The following is a 21,045-nucleotide window of genomic DNA, read 5'->3' as shown; positions in this document are numbered from 1 at the left end:
TAAAATATCCTGACAAATAGTGACTTAGAGGAGAAAGGTTTATTTTAGTTCATAATTTCGTGTTATGGTCTGTCACTGTGGGAAAGCAGAGGTGACAGGAATGTGAGGCAGCTAGATATATTACATCTGCAGTCAGAAGCCGAGAGAAATGTGTGCACACATGCATGCTCACTTGCTTGCATTGTGCTCAGCACAGTTTCTCCACTCTTGACACAGTTCAGGACTTCCTGCCTAGGGAATGGTGCTACTCACAGTGGGCTGATCTTCCACATCAGGTGACTTAAGTAAGACAATCCCCTACAGACATGTCTGTAGGCCAACACAGTGCCAACAATCCCTCAGTGAGACTGTTTCCAGGATATTATGGGTTGTGTCAAGTTGACAATTAAAGTAAATCATCACCAGTAGGTAATTGGGATAGAATCCACATGGATATTTAAGTCTTAAAATAGTTACTCTCTGACTCTTTACAGAAAAGTCTGCCAGGACCAAGGCACCCCCTGTATATGATAATTCTCTCATAGAGATCTAGAGTAGTTGTGTTATGTACCATCTCTGGGGGAATTGGGAATTGGCCACTCAAATCACTTTTGTGTTCTGTGATTCAGAAGTGTCTCTGTTTATTTATTTTGCTAATAGAGCTTAAGTCACGTGGTCCGTTTTGGCTACTCTCTGGACCTCCAAGAGGCTAGCATAGCTCTCCCTTGTATAGACTAGGATAGTCTACATAAGGCCACTCCCGTCTACAGCCCCTCTTCCTCCAGTAGCTGGTTCTTCTCAGACAGCTCCACCTTCTCGTGGAAGCTGAGTTCAGAGCTGCTGTACACCTCCAGCAGAGTGTTCCTTTCCTTTCTGGGCTACTCCGCATCTCGTGTGTGTCTTCCCTCTGACCTCTTGGCTATATTGTCATCACTCATGCATGGTCCATATAGCTGCTTCCCCTAAGGCTTGTGTTCCTGTTGGGTGGAGGGCCTCACACTCCTTGGGTATTGTCAGTGGAGCAGTGTCTTCTACGTTTCCCCACTAAACCACCACCTTAACCTTTGACCACAGGTATGACTTTTCATTGTGACTGATAAAGTCTCTTGTATTTCCTAGTCTTTGATTTGTGGTGGTGTGACTTTTGCCTACAGTTTATCTCAGAATTGTTTATTCTTTGTGCTGCTTAAAATGCAGTGACAAGCTGGCTCCTGGTTGTCCCGATCCCCATAGTCTACATAGGCGGGAGCCTGTGGAGATGCTCAAACACTTGCATTTCCTTCCACTGGAAGAGACAAGTCATTGTGGCCCCTTTCATGTAAGCACAGTGTCAGGGATGCCCCCCCCCCACTAACCTAGGTACATGCGTGAAGTATGTCACCTTAGCTGTTTCATTTGCACATGATAATTGCCATGGCTATCACAGTCCACTGATGAGGAGTTTATCACCAAGGGAAGATCCAGTAGCCACGGTGGGTCCAGAATGTGAAGGGAGCTCTTCCCCTCTCGTTTCCCTCCCCAACTGTAACTGTACAACTAAAGCTAAGAAAGTATATTTATATTTAACTTTTTGTTTTTTAAAGGTCTATCAGATCATCAAAACTCTCAGAAAACACAGTTATTGTTGGTGTAGTTCGCAGGTAAACCTTTTTTTAATGTTGAAATTCAGGTGTCAATGTAATGTTATTAACATATGATAAAATAAAGGGCTTGCTTGTGACTGGAGAACCCTTTGAAGTCTGGCCCTCTTTACCCCTTAGCATTTTATTTTTCTTTGCTTGACCTCAGGGAGGGAGCTCTGCCCCCTTGGGTTTACTGTTCTGACTTTGAACTGCTCTTTCCAGGCCGACTATAAGAAAATCCCATTCTCTTAGGGTGAAGGTTTTCATGTGTGTCTTCCTAGGGCCTTTAGTTTGGGTATCTGTGAGGATCTGGGTGACATCCAAATGCAGGGCATCTTCTCAAGTTAGAGCAAGGAGGAGAGGACATACAAGGAGGAGAGCAAATATTAAATAAATAAATGCTGTTTATATCAGTAAAGACAGAGATGCCTCTGTGCCATTTAATCTTCTAGAAGTAGAAGATAAGAGAACTTAATAATTTAAATATATATACGTTTATATATTAAGTAGATGCCTGGACACTATTCAGTTGTTAATATAACCTTCATATTTGAAGTATTAAAATACCTGGTGCAGTGCCAGGTACCTGGAGCCCAGTACTCAGGAGGTCCAGGAAAAAGAATTGATCGCTTGAGCTTAGGAGTTTGAGGCCAGCCTGAGTAACACAGCAAACCCCTATTGCCCCAAACAAATTACAATAATACCTTGCCAGAAGGCTCAAGATGACATTGAAACAGGAAAGGCTTGTCAATTTCATATGCATTTACTAATTCATTTGAAGGTACTTGCTGTGTGACCATTGAAGATTACGTAAGTTAGTGAATACTACCTAACCTTACCATCTTCCTTTGAAGGGGGGACAAAGAGGAGGTGTCTTTAATGCCCTTCATTGCTGCTGGCTTCACAAGGGTATGTACCTACTTCTTAGTTGTACAAGTATAATTCAGTGTGAGAAATTTTTACCACAATTTGGTGCCCAGCAAAATTTTAAATTATTTTGAAGGAAAAAAATGTTTCTGTTCTGTGTTTCTTTTGGCTTTGTAATCTGCCAATCTGTAATACCTCATATCCTTTGTCTCAAAACTATGCCTGCCCAAAGTCATCCAAATATGATTAAATGTCCTATACTGATACACTCATTTACGAGTTCTATCAAAGAATGTGGTTTTACAGTGCCTTCGTGCGAAATTGGCATCTCTGAAGTCAGCTCAGTGACACTGGGAATGAGGAAACCCATGCACGCACTGGCTCCTCCTCCCTCTGCTTCTACCTTTATTCTGTTGGCTTCTCTAAGACCAAAAGGCCTCTCAGGATTTTAGTCAGCTGACTGTAGATGAGGCCAAGGGTCGGGACATAGTGGAGTGGAAGAATACTTGCTTAGGATGTAGAAGCCCCTGGGTTTGGTCCTTAACACTGAGACACAAACAAAATCAAAAGGCATTTGAGGAAATATGTGGGTGCAGGGGTACACACTGTGACCCTAGCACATTGAGGGTAAAAATAATTTGGTAGATATGTAAAATTTTTATCCATTGAAAACTCTGGCTACATGGGAGGCTGTTTATTGACATGGACAAACAGACATGATTCTTACTTTATCCTAAGATCTCACTTGCAGAGCAGTCGGTTTGTCTGCTTCAAGGACCACCCCGTCTGAAGGAGTGGCATAAGCATTGTACTCAGAAATAACTCCTAGCTGTCCCTGGCTAGTATGTGCAGCCATCATGAGTATTCCCTGGAGTCCTGACTGCTATGGGCAGATGGTCCAGTGCTCTGCATCCCCGTCAGGAGGTGAGAGCTAGAAAGAAAGTCATCTCAGACCTCTGAGTGAGAAGGGCCTATAAGCATGCAGACCCATCATGCCTCTGGCCTCAGTCCTTGTCTCTTCCCTGCTTTGCTTTGCTTTTTAAACATTTTTTTAAATCTATGTGTTACTGGTGTTTTGCCTGCATGTGTGTCTGTGTACTATAGGCATACGTGGTACCAGCAGAGCAGAAAGGGGGTGTCAGAGTCCCCTGGAACTAGACTTAGAGGTGGTTGTTAGCTACTATATAGTTGTTGGAAAATAAAATTCGGTCCTCTGGAAGCTCAGCCGGTGCTCCTAACCACGGAACCAATTCTCTAGGCCCCGCTACCTGATCTTTTCATTCCTACAACAGTTTGTACACAATGCTTCCTCCTGCCTTCTCTGTCCTTATGGCGGTCTTTAGTGGATGGTAGGAGCAGCATTATGTCTCTTATTTATAAGTGAGGAGACAAGCTCAGGAAGAGTGAGTGTCTCATTAGGACCATACAGCTTTTAAAGCTTAAGCCTGGCATGTCCAGAGAAACCTAGATTGCTTGTCACTCAGACCAGACACGGACCATGGATACCTACCATCACTTTGGTAGTAGAGGGACCTCCTCAAGCAGCCCATGTCCCATATTGATCTGGCTGGGTTAGGTAGATAGTGGTCTGCCAAGGCACTGCCTCTTAGGCCTCCACTTTCTCCTCAGTCAGAGTTGCTATACATTTATTGTGCAGGTAAGAGTGAAGAACTTTTCTCGGAAACTGGGGTGAGTCAATGTTCATAAGTGTTTTCTGTCTTTTTTTTTTTTTTTTTTTTTTTTTTTTTTTGGTTTTACGAGACAAGGTTTCTCTGTATTGTTTTGGAGGCTGTCAGTCCAGCCTGGCCTTGAACTCACCGAGATCCGCCTGCCTCTGCCTCCTGAGTGCTGGGATTAAAGGTGTGTGCCACCAACGCCCGGCTGTGTTTTCTGTCTTAATGAAGCTACAGTTGGGCCTCTAGCCATCAGTCCCCGTTAGGCAATTCTGTATCAGTAGACTCTTCCTATTGTAGACCCATAGTATTCAGGAAAGGACTTTCTACATGTGAACATGTATAGATTTTTCTTGTTGTTGGTCCCAACATAATACAGTATAATACATGCTTATAAAGCATTTAGCATTTATCTGTGTTTGGTGTAGTATAAATATTCTAGAGGTCACTAAAGTATACAGGGAGATAGCATCATTTATATGTAAACACTATGTCATTTTATATAAGGGAGTTGTGCAATCTCTGCAGATACCCTGAAACTACTGTATGTGACAATATAGTGGCATCTAAGATGCCATCATGAAATTTATTTAGTCCATTTTCTTGTAACTATGCTATTTGCTTTTTTTGTGGGACATTTCCATGTTGTAAAGATTGTCATACATAATACTTAGTGTCCATAGCAGCAAGAGATGCTGGACAAAACCATGTCTTCTCTTGGTTCCTTGCTTCAACAGAATGATCACTGATCAGCCTCTTTGGCAGTTGGTGGACAGTGTGTCCCAAGTAGGATTTCTCCCTTTGAGCCACAGGTGTGAGTAGAAGTGCAAGTGTGCTTTATGTGCAGGGAGCTTGCTGGCTTTGAGGACAAAATACTATTTCAGAAACTACTTAAAAACCCAATATAAAGACTTAGGTTAATAAATTTACTTTCTACACAGTCTCACTTTAGCTTTATAAGCGACATGGAGATGAACAGAGAATCTTAGTATTTCTATTTTTAAAGGTAATTTGGTACATTTAAATTTCATCTCTCATCTTCTGCTGTACATTAATGATTACAAAGTAACCAAATTGAAAGGTTTGTTTAGCATTTCTTTTGTGGCATACGTCAAAGGTTCGTCTTTATCTACAAAGCTCCCCTTTCTGTTTATAGAGGTATATAGAAAACCCCAACATCATGGCCTGTTACAATGAACTACTCCAGTTGGCGTTTGGAGAGGTGCGATCACAACTGAAACTCAGGTAATTCTGTCCCTGCTAAAAAAGCCCTCTGGACCCCAAGGAAAACTTGCAAGCAAAGGTCTTTTGGCCATACCTGATACCAGTTAAAGCAGGATAGGTGTGAGTTGGCTGTCAGGAAAGTGTTTACCATGCAAAAGATATGATGGATAGATAGTCGGCCGCCAATGCATCTCAGGCAGACTGTGTAGCTGGTTGTTCTCTGTCCCGCTAGCCAGCTCCCAAATAAATGACACGGAGACTTCTTATTAATTATGAAAGCTCAGTCTATGGCTTAGGTTTGTTCTAACTAGCTCTTATAGCTTAAACTAACCCATATTTTTTATTAATTTATGTTCTACCACATAGCCTTTTATCTCTGTCCCATTTTGTGTGTCTGACTTGTTCTGCTTCTGTCTGGCTTCTCCTCTTTCTTCTTCTCAGCATTGTCTCTGCCCCGAAAATCCTGCCTGCCTCTTGGCCATTTAGCTTTTTATGAAACCAATCATAGTGACATTCCTTCACGGTATAAAGGAATATCCCACAACAGTAGCCTTTCGGGAGTCTAATGAGTGGTCATGTTACTAAGCAGAGTTTAAATGACTCCCGTTAAAACCTGAGGCCTCAAAGCAGTAGTGAATGAGAAAAAAGGTAAGAAAAAAATCATACATACTGGATTTTCTGTTTTGTGTTCTAAGGGGTAAATACTTTAACTATACCATACCCAATATATTGCCATTTTTCTCTGGCAACTGATACTTTCTCCTACTCTACAATACCAATTTTGTCATTAATTCTTTTTGTTTGAGACAGGATCTTTTGAGGTATAGGAACTTACTGTGTAGCCAGGGTTGACCTTGATCTCCTGATCCTCCTGTCTCCCAACTGCTGGGATTACAGTCATGAGCCATGTTTGGCTATAATTTGTTTTTGATGAAGAATTTCTTTTGTTTTGAGACAGGGTCTTACTATAATCCCCAATGTAGACTTGAACTTGGAACCCCCATTCTTTAGCATCCTGGGTGCTTGGATTATAGGCCTGTTCCACCATGTGCCGCTGAGATTTTTTTCAAGAAGAAGCCTGTATATTTGTAGAGAAAATAAGAAAAAGTTTTAAAATACTACCAGGTTCACAGATGGAAAACAAAACCAGCCATTCTTTTTATTTGGTATTCCTTCTGTGTCCAACTATTTAGTATTTTCTTTATCAGAGATCAAGGAGAGGAGGCTGATGTTCTCTATGTATATACCTGAGGCAGGTGGAAAGCTATAGAGAGTGTTAGAGTTTGGAGGAATCAGTACCAGGCTCCATATGCAGGGAAGAAAAGCACTCCATAGGCAGAATGACTTTTAAAGTGAGCTCTGAGAAGTTACCTGACTCAGCTAAGAGCTCGAAAGTAGCTGACTGTGGTTCATTCATCTGTTTGTCACTCACATGTATTTACATGTTTGCTTTGAGGCAGAGTCTCACTGTGTACCACAGAACTCAGAAATCTACCTGCCTCCCTCTGCCTCCTGAGTGCTGGATCAAAGGCGTGTGCCCGCAGCACTTGGCCTGTATTTACATATCTAATACTGTAGGTGAAAGTGAACTAACTTCAAACTTTCCTCCTCGGTGCCTTAGCATAGTGAGCATAGTAGTGTCAGCATAGTAGTGTCAGCATACAGCCCTGCATCGAAACCCCTGGGTCTCCTCTACCCACTCCTGAATCTTGTTCCTCGCTGCATCCTATCACTCCTGCCTCATGGGTTTCTCTGGCCTCCGTTCCCGTATTTTTGTCTTCACTTATTCTTAGAGTAAGGTCTTTTGCCTGGATTATTGAATCCGTGAGTCAGTCTCCCTACCCTTAGCCCTGACTTCCTCTTGCCTGTCTCTCACCCTGAAATAACGTGTGACTCTCATTTGTGTCTCTGTCTTGCAATATCCACTAAGCTCAAGGTGAAGTCCAGACTCCCAGATGTCCTGGATCTGTCTAATGCTGTACCACCCTTTCTCACATCCCATCATACCTTGTTCCAGCTGACAGCCAATGGAGAAAAAACATGAAGGGGAAGGGAAATGTGGGACTAGAGGCAGTGGAGTAGAGGGAAACCCGTTCTACCAGGCACGAGAATGCTGTAAGAAGCAGCCTTGTCGTATATTTTTATTTTGCTTTTCAAAAACTCCCATTTACTCTAATGTGCTTTGTTTCAAGCCCATTATGCCCTAAACTTCCCTTGATCATTCCAGATAATCCCAGGAATTCTTTGTAGGATCTCCTATAACAAATATTTAGTTTGGTGGGTGAGAGAAAGCAGATGAGGAAACTTGGTTGTGTCCCACTCTACAGGCTGAGATAAAAGGATGCAGATGACAGCTCTCCACCAGAGGAATATGACAGAAGAGTGACATGCTCAAATTAACTTCTCTAAAGTGTGCATCAATTACCTTCATCATTGTTTGGACAATATACCTAAGCAAAGCAACTTAGGAAGGAATTCTGGCACGTATTTTGAGAAGACAGTACATCCTGATGGGGAAGGCATGGGCACAACCATGAAGGGTGATGGTTGCATTTATTGCATCTAGAGTCGGGCGACATGGAGAGATGAAGACATGTGTGGCTTGGTTTGTCCTTCGTACACATTCTAGAGCCAAATCCAGTCAAATGGTTTTGCTCAGATTTAAGGTAGATCTCCCCCACTCAATTAACCGAAGTTATAAAATATTTTATAGACATGTACAAAGATTTATTTCCAAGTTTACCAGAGACCATGTTAAGTTAAATGCCAATAAAAGCCATCTCACATTGCGAGTGAAAAAACCGTCATTAAATGTTCTTAAGCACTAAAATAACTATTTGTCATAGGAAGAGATAATTTCTTGGATTTGAAATACTGATTAAATAAGGTTTCTAGGAAAAAAAAGCAGCCTCATCACTACTAAGTCGCAAGCTAAAATGTTAAGTATAGAAACAGGCCCGAGTGTACTTAAAGCCTAGGACCTGATCAACGTGGCTGTTGAAATCAATGCAAAAAAAGTGAGCTTTTCAGTGACTGGGACCGTGACAACCACTCAATTAACTGGAAAAGAAATTAATGTACCCCACTTTCCCTCCCTACCCCAAATAACCACCAGTAAACTAAAAGCTTAAATGTAGAGCCATGTAAATGCTCAAAAATAAGCAAAATATTTGATTGGATGATGAATGGAAACATTTTTTTTGTTTTTTGTTTTTTGTTTTTTTTTGAGACAGGGTTTCTCTGTGTAGCTTTGTAGACCAGGCTGACCTCAACTCACAGAGATTCACATGCCCCTACCTCCTGAGTGCTGGAATTAAAGGCGTATGCCACCACCGCCTGGCTGAATGGAACATTTATGTGTTGCATATCCAGTGGGCATTAGGTTAGTGCCCTCAGTAAGAAGTTTTGATGAATCAAATAGTGAAATACTCTGGTTTAAAAAAAAGTCATTGAAAGATATGCTCAGGGAATCCACCAGACATAAGACATGAAAAGAAGTTCAGCCAAGCTAGAAATCAAAGAAGTAAAAAAGGAGTATATCATTTGCCATTTATCAGTTCTGCTCTGATTGAAGGAGAAAGGGGAATCCCAATGGGCTTTCTTGCAGGTCTGTGTTCTCTGTGCTGCTTCTGTCACAGGTGGGAGCTCCTCTTTGTGTTTGTGGTTGACTGATTTCTAGACAGGGTCTCACTTCTTGGCCTTGGCTGGCCTGGAACTCACTATGTAGATCAGGTTGGCCTGGTAGATCTCTGCCTGTTTCTGTTTCCCAAGTACTTTTTGCCCACTGAGCTATCTCACCAACCATTCTTTTGTTTTTTAGGGTTTTATTTTTATTTTTAATTATGTACATTGGGGGAAAAGGGATATTGTACAGGTGCTTGTGGAAGCCAGAGGCATCAGATTTCCTGGAGCTGTCAGACATGAGTGTTGGGAATTAAACCGATTGTACTGACATGATTATAATTGTTAAGCCATCTCTCTGGTCCCATAATTTAGGCGTATATGCGTGTGTCGTGGGGACATTGTGCATGAATGCAGGTGTCCTCTGAGTTGAGAGGAGGGTGTGAGATCCCATAGAACTGCCATTCCAGGCTGCTGTGAGCTGTCTGATGTAGCACTGGGAACCACACGCAGGTCCTCAGTAAGAGCAGTGGATGCTCTTACCCACTGAGCACCTCTCCAGCCTCTTGTTCCTAATTTGTGTTTTTGAATGAATACTTATTTATTTTGTGGGTTTGAGTACATAGGTGTGGGCACACAGTGTCTCTGTGGAGGGATTCGGTCCTTCTACTAACCACGTGAGCCCTGGAGATCATACTCAGATTGTCCGGCGGAACAGCAGAGTCATCGCACAGACCTCATTCTGTTGTTAAGTAACAGCTCTATTGAGCAGGAACAATGTGAAAAGCACAGACGCTTTTAAAGTTTACAGTTACTGTCTCTGTGCTTTGTGCATGAGCAGGCAGTTACCTGTGTTTTAGTCTGGTGAGGCCACAGGGCCTTCTGGCCATGGGGGAGGGGTGCATATCTAAGACAAAAGCCTGGAAGCAGCCTGGGTGCCTCACGATGGGGGTTTGTTGAATATGTCTTGGTGTAACCTTATATGGTGATTAAATGTGCTGATGGAGAACTGTAATTATTGATATGTGTTCAGCAAGAAAAGGAGATGGTAAAACTGTAAGAATGATTACCTTTTTATAAATATGTTGACCTATATGTTCATAAAAGAACCCAGTGCCAATATGTCTAAGCATTGGGGTGTCGGACGTTCTTATCTCATTTATTTTTGAACAGCTTTATTGAGATATATTTCATGTGCCCTATCATTTATCTATTTAAGGTACATAGTGATGCTTATTATATTCCCCAGAGTTATGCACTCATCACCACAATTCTAGAATATTTTCATTAACCCTGGGTCCACACCCTTATTTTACTTTCTGTGTCTGGATTTGCCTGTTTTAGACATTTTGTATAAATGGAAATCACACAGTATATAATCCTCTGTAATTGACTTGTTGCATTTAAATATAATGTTTTCAAGGTAGAGCTATAATATTCCAGCATATGTGTGTATAACATTTTACTTAGTCATTCTTCACTGGTGGACATTTGAGCTGTTTGTACTTGCCAACTGTTATATACAAGTTTTTGTGTCAACAGATACTTTTATTTTTACTAGGTATATAGTCAAGAGTAGGCATAGCTGGATCATCTGATGATTCTTTGTTTAACCATCTGAAGAATTTCTAGACTATTTTCCAAAATGGGAGCAGCATCAATTTTTACATTCCTACCAATAATGTATGAGGGTATCACTAATATTTACTGCCCATCCTAGTCTTACATTGGAGCGATAAGCTATCTTGTTTATATTTTCTAACTTTTGTCAATGAGCATTTGTTACCTGTATACTTAAGAAGGCATTTCAAACACGAAGGGCATTGGATATGCTCACAGAGTAAGACTAAGAAAGCAGGCAACAAAGCCAGTCATTCCAGATGCCCCCAATACTGTGAAAATAACTTGTTTAAAATAATACCTTCAAGTGGCAGGCTCCCTCCCTCTCCATGCTCCGTGCACCAATCTCGACTCTCTCCTCTCATTTATGGAAGCTCTTTAGTGTTGACACTCTAGGGGCTCAGGGTAACACAGCTACACTGGTGCGTGACCATCCTGGTGTGCGAGCGATAATCCCAAGTACTCAGGCTATAGAAGGTCTTCTTTATGTTTTTTAATGTTTCTCCTTCCTCTTTCTGAGCACACATTAACCTCTTCTATAAGCCAGACGCAAGACACTCAAGTAAGCTGATATAATTCCCTGAGATTGTGTTAGATTTAGTCATTACGATTGATGTAAATACATTTATCAGTCCTTTTGTTTCTATCCATAAAGGGCTTGTAACTCAGTATTCACTGCACTAGAGAAAAGTCAAGAAGCAGTTGAAATTACAAGTGAAGACCACATTATACAGGTTTGTTATTTTGGAAATTTATGCTTATAGCTTCATTTTGTTTTCATTTTTAGGATTGTAGCCCTACAGTCTGATTTTTTTCTTTCTTTTTGAAGTACAAGAAGCCATTTTTCCCCCTGAGATGATTGTAAGAGCAAAATCAATAAAATACATAATTTAAAGTAAACTCTCTAGATAAGAAAAGATAACGATTCCTTATGGTACTTAGAAATGTAGAAATGGCAGACCTTCTCTTATTCCTTTTCCTGGGGTGGTAACTGTTGCTTACTCAGGAGACTCTAACAGGCTGCCAGCTGGCCACACACAAGCTTTCTTCACTGTGCACACATCTTTCTTCACTGTTTTTAGAGGCAGGTTAAATCTATACAAAATTTACTAAAAACAGTTAAAATGCAGAAAATAACAGACTAAACAACCATTATTAGCAAACTGGCTCTTTAAGAGACAAATGGATATCTATATCACTAACATGGCTTTTACTAAAAGACACAGCCTTTGGGGGAAGCATTCCTTTCATCCGGGAATCTAACTTGTTATTATTTTGTTATTGCCACTGGTGGTAACATTTGGGAGTTGGTGCTAAAAGGCAACACAGGCCAGGAGTTGATGACACTGGCTTCTGTCCACCTCAGCCGCGCATCTTTGGGAAGTGCCCTAAGCTAGCTGAATCTGCTTTCTCTGACATGGGAGTGACAGTAACAGCAGCCACCTGCGTTTCATAAGGTTTTGAGGATTACCCTGTTCCTGTGTGTAAAGTGCTTACTATCTTGAAAACCACTGTCAGTTTCTGTCTCATCATCATCACCAGCATATGCTCACACTCTCATACAGTTTTCCATGTCTTAGAGCTGTATTTGAAACGTATTGTCAAACGTTTCGCTTATGTAAACACTTCTAGTGTGTAGTCTGCCTTCCCCGCATTATTCATTTGAGTCATCCAGAGAGGCTTGTTCTCACTCTCCCCCTCCAGGTGAGCACTTGCAGATGTCCAGAAGGCAGTGCCTGGCACTTTATTTACTGCAGCACCATCCGGGCAGTCTGGTGTGGCAGCCTGGGTTCGTCTTCATTGAGGTTGGAGAGAGCCTGCTGCCTTCCTGGAGTCTGAGGCACAGCAGGAAGCCCAGCCCTGGAGTCCTCACGGCTTCAGAACGTTCACGACGAAGCCCAGGCTGCTGAGTTTTTGGGGAGCAAGGGTAGTGCTTAGGTGGAAGGCCTTTATTTTTTCAAAATATCTTTTACGTTCACTTATTTTTTTCCTTTTGTCTCTTTCTAGTATGCAAATCCTGCATTTGAAACAACGATGGGTTATCAGTCAGGTGAATTGATAGGGAAGGAGTTAGCACAAGTGCCCATAAATGAAAAGAAAGGGGACTTGCTCGACGCCATAAACTCGTGCATCACCATAGGCAAGGTAAGTGATGGTAGTGCCATTATCACCCTCAGGTAAGAGGGAAGACTGGGTGTTCACTGGCACCATGTGGACAGGTGACCTCAGCCCTACCCTTTTCCCAGAAGTCTCTGTTACTCTCACTTTTCAGGTACAGAAACTGAAGCCAAGAATGTGACATGATTAGCAGATAAGCAAAGTCACTGGAATTGACCTTAAAATCATTGTTTTTTATCTGAGTGGTGGGTGAATAAGTTGGTATTTCTAGTGACTGATCTTTTAAGTGGTAGACGTTAGTACATGGTTCTGGGTAAGGGTCTCCAGTGAGGTAGAACACCCTCCAAGTTCATCTGAGCCTCAGTCATTGAACAGTTTTCAGATGCCTGCTGTGTGCTGAGCACCATGCTAAGTTCTGCCTGGAAGGATGATCCAAACAAGAACATTTCCCTCAGAAAGCCCGCTTTCCAGAGCTGGAAACAGAAGGGATCGTTGTTGACAGTGTGAGAGGTTGTGTGATCATGGTGCTAAAGGGTCAGACAGGAGGCAGGCGCAGCCGGCCAGGCCTGTGGGCACTGCCCTGGGGCGGGGCTTCTGGGTGTGGATGAGAAGAGGCTGTTACTATGACCGTTGTGCTGCCGGCCGCAGAGGCTGTGGTAGCAGTTCGACTTCCCCAGTGCCAGAAGGCAGGGGCCATGCACAGCGTATACCCCACTCGACTTGGCCTCTGGAAGACACAGTGAATAGCTCTGCTTCCTGAGCTCTCCCCATGCTGCAAGAACAAGAGATTGTCTTGAACTAGGAACACAGAAGAAGCTGGGTGTGGTGGCTCTCATCTTTAACCCTAACAGCACTAGAGGCACAGGCAGGCAAATCTTTCTGAGTTTGGGGCCAGCATGATCTATCTACATAGTGAGTTCCAGGACAGCCAGGGCTATGTAGAGGGACTCTGCCTGGAAATAAACAACACCTAGAAGAAAAACACAGGAAGAACAGGTTGAGTGCAAGGGACACTCGGGATGTAGAGCTAGCTAGGCACTGTTTGAACCCTCTTGCCTTCAAGGTGTAAGTTCAGGGTGCTGTTTGTCTTACTAGGAGTGGAGGGTCTTCTGGAGAGAGAGGAGCAAAGGCTGAGATGGACAAAGAGACCTCAGTGCTCTGGTGCACTGTGTTAGATGACGTGTTCTCTTCGGGACTTTCCCATCGCCATTCACTTCTGTCATTTTGGTCGTTTGGTGATACTTGGAGACAAAGGTTTTGTTTGCTTGTTTGTTTCATTTTGAGACAGGGTCTCTATCTGTAGACCACGCTGTCCTCAACTCAAGAGGTCCACCAGCTTTTCCTTCCCCAGTGGTGATTACTAGCATGCCTGGCGTGTGTGTGTGTGTGTGTGTGTGTGTGTGTGTGTGTGTGTGTGTGTGTGTGTGTGTTCATTCTTAAACCAGTGGTTTTATTGTTGGATATCCACTACTCTGGACCCCTGCCAGGCATGCCGGATCCCTCTTACTGAGGAGAGCAAATAGTAACATGGCATCTGGTCAGTGTGTCATCTGGATCGATGCTTTTGGGGACTAGTGCAAAAACCCTCACATCTGAGTAGCAGGGACTCCTCTAGAGACTTGACATGATCGTGAGCAATCCTAGAAAGGCCATGTGTCACAGGCCTATTGGCTACTCTGTCTCTGAAAGGAGTCTGGCCAGTTGCGTGGGGGTGTTTCGGAGCTTTTAGGGAGCATGAACAGGTGATTCTACCCATTGTCATAGCCTGTTGGTTCCCTGAGGTGAGAGGGTAGACAGTCTGCCTAGCCCAGTCCCTGAAGGGGAAGGGAGAGCTCAACTGTCTCCAGGGGACCAGTGTAGCAGAAGAGAGAAGAAAATGGTTGGATGGCCAGGGCTGTAGGCATCAGGAGGTCATATTCTAGGGGTTGAATAATCAATTTGGAAACCCTGGTCTAGAGTTGAAATTCCCAAGCGGTTGAAGCAGAGTATTGCAGACACCCATCACGCCACAAACTTTTCTACCTGTTGCTCTCTTTGGGGCAGATAGAGATGCTAACTTGAGTTTTTAGGTTCACATGTGTGTCTCCTTGTATCCTTTTTCATCTTCCCCGTAACTCCCCAGTCAGGGGGCTTATAGTCACCCATCCTCCAGGTAGCTAAGCTTTTCTTGGCTTTTCCCTGTCTAGACATACTGACTCTTCCTCTTTAGTTGCCCCATCCCTGAGACACACAAACACTCTCCCTGTCTCACTCCCACTCTGTCTCTGTCTCTCTCTCAATGCAGGGTAAATGTGGGCTATTCCGATGCCTGTCAGATGCCTCGGGACTCTTTGACCTTCCTTATTTCCTGAGATCCTTCTTCCTTCTCGCTGACAAACTCCATTTCCCTACTCTCCTTTCCTTCTGTCTCCTCCACAAATTACCTGGTCTCTGACCCTTGCTCTTGCCCCTCAGTATCCTGCTGCCACTCTCCAGGAGTAGCATCCCCAGTGTGTCTTCTGGTCAGTCCCTGTTCACAGGCTGTCCTCACAGTTACCTTGTCCTCGATCCCTGAATAAACTGATCCCCAGCGTCTTTTGCTTCCTTCAGCTCCATCACCAGTCCCGCTCGCCCGCTGCCAACTTCCTTGCTTTGAGTGTCTGCCCCTGACCTGCCTAGGACCTCCTCACACTCCCACACTGTGCATGGGTGGTCCTAGTAAGACATTATTTCATCATGCTGTGTAGTGTTCAGATTGCTTAGCTTGGTGGCCAAGACTCTGCAGTTGACCTCAGTCACTCTGTAAACAAAAGCCTCACGTATTCTTTGATTGTTTACCATGGGTGAGCATTGTGCCAGCCCTGGGGACAGGACAGCTGGATGACAATGACTTAATTTTATGACAATGATTGCCAAAGGGGACTACATCAATAGCCATGGAAGCCCAGCCTGGTATGTAGCTTGTGCCAGACAGCAGCAGGGAAGCATGAGTCCTACTGTGTGGAGTGGGGAGCTTGTGGGGACAGGACTGTGCACCTGCACCCCAAACAGGATGGCCACTGAACTCGCCAGGTATCGGCCTTACCACCATACATTTCAATGACCATGTCCTGAGGTAGTATGCTTCTTCCGCAGAATTCAAATTCTGAATGATACATCATTAAATATTTTTTATATTTGTAATTAGTAAATATGGGTCATGCTAAGTATATATCTAGCATTTATTTTGTATATAACCTAACAGTTCTATTAAGATGGAATTCTTACACAATACAGTTCACTCCATTTAAAGTGTATTGTTCATAGCACTTGGGAGGCCAAGGCAAGAGGGTCATTGCAAGTTCGAGACCAGCCAGAGCTGCATAGTACGGACCCACCTCAAACAAGCAAGCAAACAGAACGACACGTTCAGTGACTAAATTCATGTAACTGTACAGACATCAAGACAGTGCCCGCGTTCCCTTTGCTAGACTCAGCACTGTTTCCATGGTGACCTCATGGGCTGTGGGGATGAAGACTGCCTTCCTGCTTGGGAACCCTGCTTAGTCTTTGCCTGACTCAGAACTGAGCTGTTTGTGGCCTGTTATGCTAAGTGCTAGCTAGCTACAGACAGAACTAGCTGTTTTTGACATGGTCTTTTTTAAAAAATTATTTTTTTTCAGAATTATGTCATCTACTAATAAATATCTACCTGAGTATCTTAGAGCTCTGGGTTCTGAGAGTTCTGAAGGGCCAAGAACATTATGGGCTCCTCTGGGTAGTGTGCCCCAATAGGATGATTTAGGGGTTCATACCTTAGCACTCGAGTGACTTGCCCGATGAATTCAGAACTTTGGCTGGCTGATAATGACAAATCCCTAGCTGCCTCATCACCCCAAGGGAAGGTGTGCCCTGTTTCCTCCACAGCCATGCCCTTTCCTGTTGAGAGGATCCCTGGCTCTAGGCACGTGAACTCTTAAAATCACAGCCCCGTGCTTTCAGGCTTCACCTTGTTCGGCTGCTGCCTGAGCTCAAGCCCAGCTGCTGGGTCATCCCATCCTGCAGAGGGACTGAAAGCCCCCAATTTCAGTAGGACTAAAGCCATTCCGAGTAAGAAACTGGTAGCAGCCCCCATCCCGCATTCCACATTAATGGCCACAAACTGCCCTTCTGTGCCCAAGGCAAAGTGCTAACTCCCTTCTTCACTGCAGCCCATGTGAGTCGGGAGAGGTGGCATCAATACATTGAAGTGAGGGGGGTCTCTCTTGCCGACAGATGACCACTTACACCGAGGTGACTTGACCTTTGTCAAGTGAACCTTAGAGGGTGAAGAAGAATCATCAGCTAAACTTGAGTTGCATTTGGAATAGGGATCATTTTTATCCTAAGTTCTTTCATGGTGATTAATGAAATTAGAAAGAAAATGGAAAATGTTCCTGGGTTTATGTTTCAAACCCAAAGTGTAATAATGCTTACATTCTATTTATAGGAGTGGCAAGGAGTTTACCATACCCAAAAGAAAAATGGAGATAACATACAACAAAATGTGAAGATAATACCTATCATTGGGCAGGGAGGGTAAGTGGAAAAAATGTACTTCAATCATCGGTCCATGTTTTGAACTTGCTTTGAAGACTAAGTAAACTCTGACCTGCTCACAAAAGTGTAACCGGCTCAGAGCAGGGCCACAGGATGGCCTTCAGGGGGTTGTTCCTTGAAGACCTTCCACTTGACTTAGGACAGTCTTCTTAATGCTGTGTAGATTTGCAAAAGACTTCAATGTTTATATTCAAATCACAGTTTACCTCTGTTTATAAGCTTTTTATCTAACTGGAAGTAGGTTTTTTTGTTTTTTGTTTTGCAAAGGCCTGTCATGTTAGAGAAAAATATTTTGAATGCTAATAGATGTGTTAGGGGCTGGAGAGCTGTCTCGTTGGGAAATGTGCTTGCTGTGCCAGCATGAGAATCTGAGTTTAGATGTCTAGCACCCTCCACCCCAAACCAGTGTGGCATCAGAGACTCTGTCTTAATTGATGATGATGATGATGACGACGATGATGATGATGATGATGTGGAGAGGCAAGGTCAACCTTTGTCTCCACTCATGGCCACATGGGCAAGCATGCATGTGCTCACATATACATATTGTAAATCGTAAGTATGTATCAAGAGCCTAAAGTTTTTAGATGCCTTGTCTCAGAACCTATTCAAAATAATAGAGAAAGTTTCTAGAAAATTCTTAGTATGAATTATAGGATACCCAACAGAAAAATAATATACTTTTATAATGACACATTCACAAAAGGAAAGGGGGTTAGAGGAGGAAGTGTGGGCCCATAGCACCAGGGGCCCTCTGTTCTCTGCGTGCTTCCCTCTCTGGCTAGGCTCCTGGCTGGTGGGAGATGCCATTTCTTTTCATTCTGAGTACAGCTCTGTTTTGTTAGCACAGCGCACAGAGGTGTCTCTACTTTACACACGAGGAAACTGAGTCTTAGAGAGGTCTGGCTTCTAGCCCCAGCCCTGGCTGCCATGTGTGATGGTGCCTGGTGCAGCCCTCAGTGCCGACTGACCGACCGAGCGCACGGCTCTCGTGCTATGTCAGCAGACTTTGCTGCCAGTTGGTGACTGCCTCAGGGAGGCAGCGCTGTGTGGGCTCTCTGTTCTCACTCTTTGCTCTTTTATGTCCTTCCAATTTTTTTTGTGATAAGTATATAGGGGTTTGATTATGGCGGAAAAAACACGGAGGGAACAATAAAGAAATGGAACAAACCGGTAGCTTCTGTATTCAGCCCTCATCGCTTTGTTTTAGCAGTTGGCTAACTGAGGCCAGCAGAAACTCAGCCTGTGTGGCTGGCCTGTGGCTTTCTATCTCCACCGGTGACTGTAAGCAGACTGCTGGGGCTCTGAGCATCAGGATCAGCACTTGTCAGAAGGGCATTAGGCGACCAAAGGCTAGCGTGCAGTGTACTGCTAACAGCATATGTGCTTTTGTATTGGCTGTTTTCGTAACTAGGGGAGTGACTGCCGAAGTCACTTATTTTTCCAAAGTATTCTTCTCATAATGAAAAATTAACTTTGTTTATACCAAATTAGAGTCAGAAGAAAAATAACTCATTGTTTTCTGGTTTTACAGAAAAATCAGACACTATGTGTCCATTATCAGAGTGTGCAGTGGCAACAATAAGGTAGGCAAGAAGCCCAGGGCCTGAGCATTGCAAACAGGATTTTTAGGAGATCAAAACTAATGGCTTGTAACTTTTGTTTTTAGGTTGAGACAGTAACTCAGTCTGTTCAGACTGACAGTCACCAAACAGGTATGAGGCCCTGTGTTCATTCCTAAGTTTGAATGTGGTGGAGGCTCGCGGATCCTTTCTTTGATGGGCATGCATTGCACAGTGGTGGGACCTTGTCCTCCCAGCACCGCCGCTGCCCCAGCGTGGTCCAAGCTGAAAGACTTGGGTGCTGTGGGCGTCCTGACAAGTGCCGGGGCTGGCCTGTGTGGGAAGAACTGATAGATCAGAGCATGGCTCGTGTGTGTGTGTGCTGAATGAAGTATGATCGCACAGCTGGGTTGAGTGGCATACCTGAGTACTTTAGCAGGGACATCTTCATCTGTCCTGTCAATCCTCACCGCCATCCTAGAGGTAGATATCTGGGCCTGCCAGGCTTGCGCCATCTCATGTCTTCTAATTATGCCTCAGACATCATTTGTCCTACTGCAAAGGCCCTTTTCTCTGGCTTGGGGAGTTTGTTTCCTTCAAACTCAAGTCATGGCTTTGCAAGCTGCTCCCTGCCTTTGCCCCCTTAGATGAGGGCATGGACTATGGGGGCTCTCCATCAGGCGCTGCCGAAGGGGGAAAGTATAGTATGTGTTCCTAGGGAGGCATAGTAAATGTAGACTGGCAGAGTAAGTCAGGATGAGGGTTTGAATTAATCATAGTCCTTAAAGGCTTTTTATTCGTGGGAAGTGGGAGTCTCTGCGGGTTTCAGAGTGTGGAGATAGAATGGAGACACTTGAGCTCTAAGAAGTTCTTATACTGTGTTGCAACCCTTCGCATAGAAGGATGTGTGACTGAGAGGAGAGAAAATACTGGCCAGGAAAACAAGGTGATGGCAGAAGGGGGATGGGAACAAATGTGGTGATATAGGACTGGAAAGAAGAATGAAGAAAAAGCAGTCAAAAGATCCCGCCCGAGCCAGGAGATTTAGGGTGTGGTCAAGACTTGGGAAGATAAACGTGGACCACTTCACCTGGGTGGCCCTGTTTGTTACCCTACAGATTGATAGTAAACATCTGCCTGTCACTGGTTCCTAGGCTCTTCAAAGGGGTAAGAACCTGAGATGCAGATGTTTCTGACCAGAAGAGCATCAGTAAGTGATGAAGACAGAGCCCGGGTGTGTGGGGAAGTAGCAACATCAAGGTTACTATGTGAGGCAAGCCCCTGGGGACCCTGGGAGAAGAGGAGGAAGTCAAGCAGAGAGGGAGTGAAAAGGGGGTTGTGGGGGAGGCGGGAGAGTGTCACTGCCGCAGCTGACGGCAGGGAAGGGGCACCTGTGCAGAAAAGCAGGGACTTCGACTTACTTTCAAGAGCTACTGAGAGCTGTCAGTGTTCATGCTCAGAGGCGGGGGAGGCAGGAGCCACGCTGCAAGGAACTGTGGAGTCAAAACAGAAGTGGCAGACAGGGCCTGCCGTGGAAGAGTTCTGTGCTGCAGGCTCACAGAGCACACTGCTTGGTGGTTTTGTTAGTGGTGTTTTGTCCTTTTAGTTCTTCAGAATAGCCCTGCAAAGTGGACATGACTGTTATTAACACTCCTTTAGTACAGAAGAAAAAAAAACCAAGAGTCAAGAAGGTTAAATGGCAGCCTAGAGTTAAGCAGCTAGGAAATGACAGAGCAGGGCTTGGGTGGCCATCGGCAATGGTCAGAGGGACAGGCAAGGTGGGAATCTGGCCCAGCCTCACGACGCTGTACATGGGGAGCTGCTGCTGTCACCCAGATGAGCCAACCACCTAGCCTGTGCCTCCCTGGGCAGCAGAGCAGTTCTGTACCTGAAAGTCTGGGGCTGCTTTGCCTCAGTGGGGCAGGTGGGGCTATCGAACCAAGGACAGCAGAAGTCAGTCCTCAAGCTGGAGGTGGAGGGGTGGGGGTGGGAGTGGGGGGTGGGGATGCTATTGGAAGGAAATAGAGCACCTTACAGATGGGGCCAGTGCCAGGAGCCGAGGGATGCTGGGCAGCTGTCCCCTCTGATCTGGGCATGCCACAGGAACAGCCCAGCTGGGCACCCCTGGCTCTGGTAAGATCTCTTGCTTCTTGTTTCCCCTGCTCCAAGGCAGACCCTGAAAAGGTGTTCATTTGTCTAGGC

General features: G+C 44.3%; 1 protein-coding gene across 2 annotated transcripts in view; it reads left to right on the top strand.

Annotated features, from left to right (window-relative positions):
- Nucleotides 1-21,045, top strand: part of Pde8a (phosphodiesterase 8A) — a 153,475-nt gene that overhangs the window by 101,353 nt on the left and 31,077 nt on the right. For both annotated transcript variants that reach the window (XM_021231672.2, XM_040729461.1), the window contains exons 4-11: nt 1,563-1,619; nt 2,456-2,510; nt 5,298-5,386; nt 11,262-11,340; nt 12,614-12,751; nt 17,172-17,260; nt 18,816-18,867; nt 18,951-18,996. In XM_021231672.2, the coding sequence (XP_021087331.1) occupies nt 1,563-1,619; nt 2,456-2,510; nt 5,298-5,386; nt 11,262-11,340; nt 12,614-12,751; nt 17,172-17,260; nt 18,816-18,867; nt 18,951-18,996 (605 nt within the window). The remainder of the gene's footprint in view (nt 1-1,562; nt 1,620-2,455; nt 2,511-5,297; nt 5,387-11,261; nt 11,341-12,613; nt 12,752-17,171; nt 17,261-18,815; nt 18,868-18,950; nt 18,997-21,045) is intronic.

Source organism: Mesocricetus auratus, unplaced genomic scaffold, assembly GCF_017639785.1.
Source record: "Mesocricetus auratus isolate SY011 unplaced genomic scaffold, BCM_Maur_2.0 Super-Scaffold_4256, whole genome shotgun sequence".
NCBI lineage: Eukaryota > Metazoa > Chordata > Mammalia > Rodentia > Cricetidae > Mesocricetus > Mesocricetus auratus.
Note: the sequence above shows the minus strand (reverse complement) of the source record. Positions and strands in the feature narration are given on the sequence as shown.